Source organism: Coregonus lavaretus (genome assembly GCF_964263955.1).
Source record: "Coregonus lavaretus genome assembly, chromosome: 3".
NCBI lineage: Eukaryota > Metazoa > Chordata > Actinopteri > Salmoniformes > Salmonidae > Coregonus > Coregonus lavaretus.
The window spans coordinates 15,457,946-15,470,436 of NC_139990.1; the positions used below are offsets into that span (position 1 = coordinate 15,457,946).

The 12,491-nt window shown below is 43.7% G+C and overlaps 1 protein-coding gene across 1 annotated transcript in view; it reads left to right on the forward strand.

Annotated features, from left to right (window-relative positions):
* The window catches only part of LOC311122914 (receptor-type tyrosine-protein phosphatase U-like), a gene marked incomplete at its 3' end in the record, with an annotated part of 180,994 nt that overhangs the window by 76,657 nt on the left and 91,846 nt on the right, over window positions 1–12,491 (forward strand). The window contains exon 2 of the mRNA XM_084158117.1: window positions 11,299–11,427. Within this exon, the coding sequence (XP_084014243.1) occupies window positions 11,299–11,427 (129 nt within the window). The remainder of the gene's footprint in view (window positions 1–11,298; window positions 11,428–12,491) is intronic.

The following is a 12,491-nucleotide window of genomic DNA, read 5'->3' on the forward strand; positions in this document are numbered from 1 at the left end:
TACCCTCCCTTTCTCTCTTTTCCTCTCTTCCTCCATTGGAGTTCCTCTCTACTTCACACTTGGGAACGGTAGTGGTGGTTGTGTGAGTGAGTGAGTGTGCGTATGTGTGTGTGTGTGTGTGTGTGTGTGGTGGGCTGCTGGGTAGGGAAGGATATAGGGATGGGAGCAATTGTGGAGCACTAATGAAACAATTTCACACAACAGCCTCTGCCTTGCAGTGCCAATCTCAGCATACTCTCCGCCTCGGAACTTTGTACGGTGCGACGTACGGTCAGAGAGAGAAATTACACTCTGCATCATACTACCACCACCCTCTATCTTACCACCCTTATATTATACCAACACCATGACAGAGTGGAGTGGATGGGGAAAGAGGGAAAGAGAGGAGATAGAGAGGACACAGGAGACTGAAAGAGGGGAGGAGAGGAGACCTAGTCTATGAAGATTAATGTATGCAGTAGATATATTTGAGAGGTGATGTCCAAATTGCCTTAGACAGGGCATTTAGACAGTAGACAGGGCATTTACTTTGCATCGACTTGAAAAGGTCACAAGTCGCACACCATAAATCACAACATACATATGGAGATCTAGCCTATAGCTCTATAGCTCTGGCATATCATGATAAATGATAGGCCTTTATGGGTCTTTCAAAAGGAATTTGCTATATATATATATATACTATATATACAGTGGGGGGAAAAAAGTATTTAGTCAGCCACCAATTGTGCAAGTTCTCCCACTTAAAAAGATGAGAGAGGCCTGTAATTTTCATCATAGGTACACGTCAACTATGACAGACAAAATGAGGAAAAAAAATCCAGAAAATCACATTGTAGGATTTTTTATGAATTTATTTGCAAATTATGGTGGAAAATAAGTATTTGGTCAATAACAAAAGTTTCTCAATACTTTGTTATATACCCTTTGTTGGCAATGACACAAGTCAAACATTTTCTGTAAGTCTTCACAAGGTTTTCACACACTGTTGCTGGTATTTTGGCCCATTCCTCCATGCAGATCTCCTCTAGAGCAGTGATGTTTTGGGGCTGTCGCTGGGCAACAGGGACTTTCAACTCCCTCCAAAGATTTTCTATGGGGTTGAGATCTGGAGACTGGCTAGGCCACTCCAGGACCTTGAAATGCTTCTTACGAAGCCACTCCTTCGTTGCCCGGGCGGTGTGTTTGGGATCATTGTCATGCTGAAAGACCCAGCCACGTTTCATCTTCAATGCCCTTGCTGATGGAAGGAGGTTTTCACTCAAAATCTCACGATACATGGCCCCATTCATTCTTTCCTTTACACGGATCAGTCGTCCTGGTCCCTTTGCAGAAAAACAGCCCCAAAGCATGATGTTTCCACCCCCATGCTTCACAGTAGGTATGGTGTTCTTTGGATGCAACTCAGCATTCTTTGTCCTCCAAACACGACGAGTTGAGTTTTTACCAAAAAGTTCTATTTTGGTTTCATCTGACCATATGACATTCTCCCAATCCTCTTCTGGATCATCCAAATGCACTCTAGCAAACTTCAGACGGGCCTGGACATGTACTGGCTTAAGCAGGGGGACACGTCTGGCACTGCAGGATTTGAGTCCCTGGCGGCGTAGTGTGTTACTGATGGTAGGCTTTGTTACTTTGGTCCCAGCTCTCTGCAGGTCATTCACTAGGTCCCCCCGTGTGGTTATGGGTGAGATCTTGCGTGGAGCCCCAGATCGAGGGAGATTATCAGTGGTCTTGTATGTCTTCCATTTCCTAATAATTGCTCCCACAGTTGATTTCTTCAAACCAAGCTGCTTACCTATTGCAGATTCAGTCTTCCCAGCCTGGTGCAGGTCTACAATTTTGTTTCTGGTGTCCTTTGACAGCTCTTTGGTCTTGGCCATAGCGGAGTTTGGAGTGTGACTGTTTGAGGTTGTGGACAGGTGTCTTTTATACTGATAACAAGTTCAAACAGGTGCCATTAATACAGGTAACGAGTGGAGGACAGAGGAGCCTCTTAAAGAAGAAGTTACAGGTCTGTGAGAGCCAGAAATCTTGCTTGTTTGTAGGTGACCAAATACTTATTTTCCACCATAATTTGCAAATAAATTCATTAAAAATCCTACAATGTGATTTTCTGGAAAAATATTTCTCAATTTGTCTGTCATAGTTGACGTGTACCTATGATGAAAATTACAGGCCTCTCTCATCTTTTTAAGTGGGAGAACTTGCACAATTGGTGGCTGACTAAATACTTTTTTCCCCCACTGTATACAGTACCAGTCAAAAGCTTTGACACACCTACTCATTCAAAGGTTTTTCTTTATTTTTACTATTTTCTACACTCTAGAATAATAGTGAAGACATCAAAACTATGAAATAATACAAATGAAATCATGTAGTAACCAAAGAAGTGTTAAACAATTCAAAATACATTTTATATTTGAGATTCTTCAAAATAGCCACCATTTGCCTTGATGACAGCTTTGCACACTCTTGGTATTCTCTCAACCAGGTTCATGAGGTAGTCACCTGTAATGCATACAGAAGATAGCCCTATTTGGTAAAAGACCAAGTCCATATTATGGCAAGAACAGCTCAAATAAGCAAAGAGAAACGACAGTCCATCATTACTTTAAGACATGAAGGTCAGTCAATCTGGAAAATGTCAAGAACTTTGAAAGTTTCTTCAAGTGCAGTCGCAAAAACCAACAAGCGCTATGATGAAACTGGCTCTCATGAGGACTGGCACAGGAAAGTAAGACCCAGAGTTACCTCTGCTGCAGGGGATACGTTCATTAGAGTTACCAGCTTCAGAAATTGCAGCCCAAATAAATGCTACACAGAGTTCAAGTAACAGACACATATCAAAATCAACTGTTCAGAGGAGACTGTGAATCAGGCCTTCATGGTCGAATTGCTGCAAAGAAACCACTACTAAAGGAAACCAATAATAAGAAGAGACTTGCTTGGGCCAAGAAACACGAGCAATGGACATTAGACTGGTGGAAATCTGTCATTTGGTCTGATGAGTCCAAATTTGAGATTTTTGGTATTTTTGAGACGTATAGTAGTTGAACGGATGATCTCTGCATGTGTGGTTTCCATCGTGAAGCATGGACGAGGAGGTGTTATGGTGTGGGGGTGCTTTGCTGGTGACACTGTCTGTGATTTATTTAGAATTCAAGGCACACTTAACCAGCACGGCTACCACAGCATTCTGCAGCGATACGCCATCCCATCTGGTTTGGGCTTAGTGGGACTATCATTTGTTTTTCAACAGGACAATGACCCAACACACCTCCAGGCTGTGTAAGGGCTATTTGACCAAGAAGGAGAGCGATGGAGTGCTGCATCAGATGACCTGGTCTCCACAATCACCCAACCCCAACCCAATTGAGATGGTTTGGGATGAGTTGGACCACAGTGTGAAGGAAAAGCAGCCAACAAGTGCTCAGCATATGTGGGAACTCCTTCAAGACTGTTGGAAAAGCATTCTCATGAAGCTGGTTGAAAGAATGCCACGAGTGTGCAAAGCTGTCATCAAGGCAAAGGGTGGCTACTTTGAAGAATCTAAAATCTAAAATATATTTATTTGTTTAACACGTTTTTGGTTACTACATGATTCCATATGTGTCATTTCATAGTTTTGATGTCTTCACTATTATTCTACAATGTAGAAAATAGTAAAAATAATGAAAAACTCTTAAATTAGTAGGTGTGTCCAAACTTTTGACTGGTACTGTATATCAGTGCCTTTCCATCCCATCCTGTCCTCTTCCTCCTGTCCTCCACTTCCTCTTCTCTTCCTCTCCTCTACTGCCTTTGAGGAGTTGTGATTGGAAGGTGGCCATTAGAATACAGCTGGTTAGTTCTACATCTGCCCAAGCTTTATTCTATGTTTTTCAATAAGGCTACAGTAGGTACACGGTTTGGTGGGAGCTGAAATGTGAAAGCAGTGAAAGAGCTTCAAGGGATAGCAAATTGGAATTTCGTACATGTTTTATTATGTAGTAAAAATGAAATCTTGTAGGGATTGGATGGCACACATGATTCTAGTTGATATGCCACTGGTGGCGTGGAATTATATGTCTTCACTGATGGCAGCGGTCGTTGCGTCCTTCAGTCTCTGATCCTGAGGCAGTCATTAAGTTGAAATAACCAATGTCCTTCTCAGATGAAATCATTCATGATTTAGTGTTTTAGTTAGTCACATTTGTAGTTAGAGTCACATTTGTTTTAACAGGATTATAAACTGTTGCCAGGAAACACTGTGTGTGTGTGTGGGTGGGTGGGGGTGGAGTTAGAGGAAGAGGTAAGGAAGCTTCAGGATTTAGTGTTTTATCTAATAGAAGCTAGAGCAAGGAAGCTATATTAGGGGAGACAGTATTACAGTAGGAGGACAGCTAGAACATGGCTAGCATAGAATACATCAAAGCCAGTAAAACCCTCCAACTACAGGCTCATATCCCTGTGTGTGGTGGAAGGGGGGGGGCTGCTACAGGGCCTACAAACGGGGGATGTTTTTCAACAATTTGCCTCTCGTACCTTTAAAGTTCAGAGTGATCCTTTCTTACACACTTTATTTATTCATACCGCTTTGTTCTCTCTCCCCCCTCCCCTCCCCATCTCTCTCTCTCTCTCTCTCTCTCTCTCTCTCTCTTCTACCTCCGAGACATGTCAGTAGCGACAGCTATTATTTTGGGCCCTTTCCATCGGTGTGTGATTTAATGTTTTCTATCTGTATGTCTACAACACCACAGGTTGCTCTGGAGCCTAATCCGTGTGAGTGTGAGTGTGTGGCCGTGTGCTATCTGTGCAATTATAAGCAATTAACTAAAGACTAACGGCTGCTACATGGGAAGAGAATAACACTTTGGTTGCTGTTGTCTCTGGACAGTTTCAACTTCAGGAAGTGCTCTGCGTCTGGTCTGTTTTCTGTTGTTAGTAAACACACATTTATCATTTATTCTTACAAGCCTTTCCACCATTCATTTTAGCAGAAATTACAGAAGTTTGTCATAATTTCGTTCAGGTGAATATTTAATTAGATTACACAACACATGCACAGACACACACACACCCTAGATACACACAAATGCACATTACTATTCTAATTACATGGGATAGGCCTTCCGTTGCATGAGAAGCTCATTTGGGCACAGAGGAGTGTGTGTGTGTGTGTGTGTGTGTGTGTGTGTGTGTGTGTGTGTGTGTGTGTGTGTGTGTGTGTGTGTGTGTGTGTGTGTGTGTGTGTGTGTGTGTGTGTGTGTGTGTGTGTGTGTGTGTGTGTGTGTGTGTGTGTGTGTGTGTGTGTGTGTGTGGCAGAAGAGCATATGAATGATGAGTTAATGAGAGAATTCAGTGGAACGTATCTGATGATGGTGACATTCACTTCCTGAAACCAAGCAAGGCGTCCTCCATGGAGGAGAAACTTTGTATAAGGCTAAGCCATGGGGGCTGCCTTTCCTCTCCTCCTCTCCTCCTTATCCTCCTCCTCCTCCTCTCCACAGCCTGGAGAGGGGACGCGTGTCCCTTAAAGACCAGAGGAGAAAGAGAAAGTGTCTTGGTTGTTTATTGTAAGGGGAATGCCTTCTGCCAGCCTGCCCAGCCCACCTGCTGTTTCAAACAGGAGAAAAGTTAGTCCAAATTAACAAAGAAAACAGATGGAGAACAGCGGGCAACTGGCGTGTGCGTGTGTGTGCCTGTTTGTGTGTGTGTGCGTGAGTGTGTGTGTATGTGTGTGTGTTCCTGCCGGCTAGGTGGGATGCCTTTAAGCAGGGCCTGGCATGGAGTCAGAGTGGCTCTTTAACACAAGTCCTGTTCAGTGCTCTGGTCCTGCCAAGGCCTAATAGCTTTAATATTGCAGATTTAATATTGCAGCTTTAATATTGCAGATTTAATATTGCAGCTTTAATATTGCAGATTGTGGGTTCTATCAATGTAATTGTTTGCATCATTTCCAATACCCCATATTTAATTAAAAATATATATTTTCCTTCTTCACCATTTAGAGTAAACTAATGGACAATACTTAGACTTTAATTCCAATTGATCTATTTTTGCTAACTTTCTATAAAACAATTTTGTAGTGAGATCATTTCTTTCTTTCGGGATATGAATACACTTCACCATCAGACCATTTTATTGGTCAACAACACAGTAATGTAAAAGTTGTATTTTTTAGCGATCCAATATGTAATATGGTACACTAATCATAGTTTGGTTGTAATCCATAGACGTTAGATAAATTGTCTAGATCCTCTATAAGGCTGTGCAGGGATCCTGTGGACTGTTTGAGTTAAAGTAGAGTCCTTTTGACCTGTCTACCATGCCAGGGAAATGTGTGAGTTAATGGAGAGCCATGACAGGGCAGTGTCCGTGTGCATGTGTGTTTGTGTGTGTGTAAGATAGGGTACGGTGCATGTGGAAGTAAACTGGGCTTTATGTGAAGTGATATGCATGTCCTCTGCTTGTCCACCCACCACCAGTGTTCCACTCCTGCTACTCTCACTGGTTCAGTCCAACTCACGCCAAGGGCAGAGACTGTGGCTCTCCGCTGGTACCATAGCCAATAGCAACATTTACATTTACATTTACATTTACATCATTTAGCAGACGCTCTTATCCAGAGCGACTTACAAATTGGTGCATTCAACTTATGATAATTTTTATGGGGGGTGGGGGAAGAAGGATTACTTTATACTATTCCAGGTATTCCTTAAAGAGGTAGGGTTTCAAGTGTCTCCGGAAGGTGGTCAGTGACTCCGCTGTCCTGGCGTCGTGGGGGAGCTTGTTCCACCATTGGGGTGCCAGAGCAGCGAATAGCTTTGACTGGGCTGAGCGGGAACTGTGCTTCCATAGAAGTAGGGGAGCTAGCAGGCCAGAGGTGGATGAACGTAGTGCCCTCGTTTGGGTGTAGGATCAGAGCCTGAATAATAATAATAATAATATGCCATTTAGCAGACGCTTTTATCCAAAGCGACTTACAGTCATGCGTGCATACATTTTTGTGTATGGGTGGTCCCGGGGATCGAACCCACTACCTTGGCGTTACAAGCGCCGTGCTCTACCAGCTGAGCTACAGAGGACCATACTGTAAGGAGGTGCCGTTCCCCTCACAGCTCCGTAGGCAAGCACCATGGATTTGTAGTAGATGCGAGCCTCAACTGGAAGCCAGTGGAGTGTGCGGAGGAGCGGGGTGACATGAGAGAACTTGGGAAGGTTGAACACCAGACGGGCTGCAGCGTTCTGGATAAGTTGTAGGGGTTTAATGGCACAGGCAGGGAGCCCAGCCAACAGCGAGTTGCAGTAATCCAGACGGGAGATGACAAGTGCCTGGATTAGGACCTGTGCCGCTTTCTGTGTAAGGTAGGGTCGTACTCTGCGAATGTTGTAGACAGAGCCATGTGACTTGGTATGTAGAGAGAATAGGAGAGGGCCTAGAACTGAGCCCTGGGGGACACCAGTGGTGAGAGTACGTGGTGCGGAGAAAGATTCTCGCCACGTCACCTGGTAGGAGCGACCTGTCAGGTAGGACGCAATCCAAGAGTGAGCAGCGCCGGAGATGCCCAACTCGGAGAGGGTGGAGAGGAGGATCTGATGGTTCACAGTATCAAAGGCAGAGGATAGGTCTAGAAGGATAAGAGCAGAGGAGAGGGAGTTAGCTTTAGCAGTACGGAGAGCCTCCGTGACACAGAGAAGAGCAACCTGAGTAGTATTACTTAGTCTATTCACCTTATCAACAAACTTGTTTTTCAGAGGGGTCTTTTTATTCTGTGTACAGTATATCATGGTATGTATTGTCCATTATTTGGGCATAGGAGACATGCAGCATTTAGCGATTGTGTTTCATTTAGGACCATTTTGTTCTCGGTTATTATGTAGCTGCTGGCTTTAAATCCTGTGGTTGGTATGGTTAGAGCTGAGAGAGGGTACTAGGAACTGGGATGATGAGCCTGACAGGGTGGTAAAGGTCACCTTCACTCACTGTCTGGCTGAGAGCCCCCCCCTCCACCCCACACACACACCCTCCCCGCCATCCCCATCAGCTGTGATGGTGCCACTACCTCCCTACTCTGGCAGCACCGCCACCGCCTGTCATCTCAGCCCTATCTCAGTGACCTGTAGCTGGCCTGCTATTTTCACACCACAGGGCTAATGGGGCCAAATGACCATGGCTCTGTCCCAAATGGCACCATATTCCCTATATAGTTCCCTATGAGCCTTGGTCAAAAGTAGTGCACTTATATAGGGTGCCATTTGGGATGCAGACCATTGATTCCCCAGGGGGAAATGGACAGGAGGACAAAAGCATTATACTCAGCCAGACCTGGTCATGTGGCTCTTACACTCAGTCAGACACTGTCGCCATGCTGCAATGCCACCTAGACTACCACTATTAAATGTTATTTGGACAGAAAATATGGCTTTTTAGCTGCGAGGAGTCTACAGTTTATTGATGTAGGCATTTATAGTCTGCCCTTGATGATGTCATGTGTTTGGGCCTGAGTGCCCATAGTGGCAGTGCTGCTGTTGTCCTCTAATAGAGCTCATTATTCATTGTATGTCTTTGAGAACAATTTTCTCTTGCGCTTCCCAAAGAACAAAGTATAGCTACGAGGTATGGATTTTCTTTGTCATTTCATTGATCCCCTCAAAAAAGTGGTTCCCACACAAAAACAGACAAACTAGGAAATATTAATTATTTTAATTATTTACTGGATCTACAATACATTACCAAAAGTATGTGGACAACTGCTCGTTGAACATATCATTCCCAAATCAGAGCCATTAATATGGAGTTGGTCCCCCTTTGCTGCTATAACAACCTTCACTCTTCTGTGAAGGTTTTCCACTAGATGTTGGAAAAAAAATTCACCAATTTCATGAAGCTCCCGACAAACAGTTCTTGTGCTGATGTTGCTTCCAGAGGCAGTTTGGAACTTGGGAGTGAGTGTTGCAACAGAGGACAGCCGATTTTTACGCGCTTCAGCGGTCCCATTCTGTGAGCTTGTATGGCCTACCACTTCATGGCTGAGCCGTTGTTGCTACTAGACGTTTCCACTTCACAATAACAGCGCTGACATTTGACCGGGGCAGCTCTAGCATGGCAGAAATTTGACGAACTGACTTGTTGGAAAGGTGGCATCCTATGATTGAGATTGAATGGCTGTGTGCTCGATTTTATACACCTTTCAGCAACGGCTGAAATAGCCGAATCCACAAATTTGAAGGGGTGTCCACATACTTTTGTATATACAGTGCATTCGGAAAGTATTCAGACCACTTGACTTGTTCCACATTTTGTTACGTTACAGCCTTATTCTAAAATGGATTCAATTGTTTTTTCCCTCATCAATCTACACACAATACCCCATAATGATTTGCAAAAATAAAATAAAATAATGAAATATTACATTTACATAAGTATTCAGACCATTTACTCAATACTCTGTTGAAGCACCTTTGGCAGCAATGACAGCCTCGAGTCTTCTTGGGTATGACGCCACAAGTTTGGCACACCTGTATTTAGGGAGTTTCTCCCATTCTTCTCTGCAGATCCTCTCAAGCCCGGTCAGGTTGGATGGGGAGCGTCGCTGCACAGCTATTTTCAGGTCTCTCCAGAGATGTTAGATGGGGTTCAAGTCCGGGCTTTGGCTGGGCCACTCAAGGGCATTCAGAGACTTGTGCCGAAGACACTCCTGCATTGTCTTGGCTGTGTGCTTAGGGTCATTGTCCTGTTGGAAGTTGAACCTTCACCCCAGTCTGAGGTCCTGAGCACTCTGGAGCAGGTTTTCATCAAGGATCTCTCTCTACTTTGCTCCGTTCATCGTCCCCCGATCCTGACTAGTCTCCCAGTCCCTGCCACTGAAAGACATCCCCACAGCATGGTGCTGCCACCACCGTTCTTCACGGTAGTGATGGTGACAAGTTTCCTCCAGATGTTATGCCTGGCATTGAGGCCAAGGAGTTCAATCTTGGTTTCATCAGACCAGAGAAGTTTGTTTCTCATGGTCTGAGAGTCCTTTAGGTGCCTTTTGGCAAACTCCAAGTGGGCTGTCATGTGCTTTTTATTGAGGAGTGGCTTCCGTCTAGCCACTCTACCATAAAGGCCTGATTGGTGGAGTGCTGCAGAGATGGTTGTCCTTCTGGAAGGTACTCCCATCTCCACAGAGGAACTCTAGAGCTCTGTCAGAGTGACCATCGGGTTCTTGGTCACCCACTGACCAAGGCCCTTCTCCCCCGATTGCTCAGTTTGGCCAGACTCTACGAAGAGTCTTGGTGGTTCCAAACTTCTTCCATTTAAGAATGATGGAGGCCATTGTGTTCTTGGGGACCTTCAATGCTGCAGACATTTTTTGGTACCTTTCCCCAGATCTGTGCCTCGACACAATTCTGTCTCATAGCTCTACGGACAATTTGTTTGACCTCATGGCTTGGTTTTTGCTCTGACATGCACTGTCAACTGTGGGACCTTATATACACATGTGTGTGCCTTTCCAAATCATGTCCAATCAATTGAATTTACCACAGGTGGACTCTAATCAAGTTGTAGAAACATCTCAAGGTTGATCAATGGAAACAGGATGCACCTGAGCTCAATTTCGAGTCTCATAGCAAAGGTTCTGAATACTTATGTAAATAAGGTATTTCTGTTTATTATTTTTAATACATTTGCAAAAAATCTAAAAACATTTTCCCGCTTTGTCGTTATGGGGTATTGTGTGTAGATTGATGAGGATATATATACTCAAGTACTCCTGAGTGGCGCAGTGGTCTAAGGCACTGCATCGCAGTGCTAACTGTGCCACTAGAGATCCTGGTTCGAATCCAGGCTCTGTCGCAGCCGGCCGCGACCGGGAGACTCATGGGCGGCGCACAATTGGCCCAGCGTCGTCCATGGTAGGGGAGGGAATGGCCGGCAGGGATGTAGCTCAGTTGATAGAGCATGGCGTTTGCAACGCCAGGGTTGTGGGTTCGATTCCCACGGGGGGCCAGTATAAAAAAAAATATATGTATTCACTAACTGTAAGTCGCTCTGGATAAGAGCATCTACTAAAATGTAAATATATATATTTTTAATCCATTTTAGAATAAGGCTGTAATGTAACAAAATGTGGAACAATTCAAGTGGCCTGAATACTTTCCGAATGCACTGTATAGTGTATGTTATTCTAGCTTGAAGAGCAGGGCAATAGACTTTGACCCACAAAGACTGTTTGAGTTCTAAGTTGGTTGAACGCAATGGTAACTTATTTCTTCACTATTGATGCCTTCTAACCACCACTTCCCCTCTCTTTCTTTCCCCTACAGCTGGCTGTACCTTTGACGATGACTCTGACCCTGGGCTGTGTGAGTACAAGCAGGGACAGGAGGACGACTTTGACTGGCAGCTGATGAGGACATACAACTGGCCACACACAACCCCAGACCTGCTGCGAGGTAAATCTCAACACTGTTACAATGTGCTTTATAACCTTAGGTCTTCATCTACATTTCTTTCTGATTATCATAATTTCTGATGTAAGTTTTAGCAAAGGGTCCCAAAAACTCTACCCCCTTTTCCAAATGCACACTTTACTATTTGTTATGGAGTATTTGGACAGTTGGACTATGTTTTTTTAGCCTAGGGCTGTAGCGGCCATGACATTTTGTCCGCCGGTTATTGTCATGCAAAAGACTGCCGGTCTCACGGTAATTGCCCATTAATTAACATAAACGACTTTAGCATCTCCAGGCCTCCACACATACTTGCTGCATTCAAGCTGCTGATGTGTGCCTTTGGAACATCTACATCTAAAAAGTCCCAAAAAAGCTGTATAATTTACACCATCACAATAAATCCATTTTTTATTTTAGTCCAGTCTAAAGAAACATTATGAAATGAATAAAATGTATTTTACAAGAACAGAAAATGAGTTGGCCTACTGTATGTTATCTGGCTATGCTCCATGCCATAGGCTGTAGGCTTGTTAATTTAGCTGAAGATGTGCTTATAAGGACCATTATTTTATATTAGTTTATAGTAAGAAGAATTTAATTGAACTTAGCTGAATAAAATAGAAAGGATATTTTTCCCATTCCGGAGCAAGTGTGCATATGAAGTGGCTATGTTGAGCGTGAAATTTATAATTTGAAACAGGTCCTATAGGCTAGATTTAGAGTTATTTGGCAAATTTAGATGTGAATGATACAAACCTTAGAATGTCTTTGAAATCAAAACATATATGGGCTGCATAATGTGACTATAGGCTATTGATGCTTTGAGAAAGTCTGAAAAAAAGCTTGCACTCAATTCCTTGCCTCAGGCTGCACAGCTGTTCTCGCATAAAGTGATCATATTTTCACCCATCAGACTATTCTCTATTTAATATTGTCTTTACTAATATGTCAAATTAGTTAGGAATGGATAGGCTACTTCGGTTTTATAGCAGAGCTGTGCTTAAAATGAGCAGCTGAGAAATACATATACAGTGGGGAAAAAAGTATTTAGTCAACCACCAATT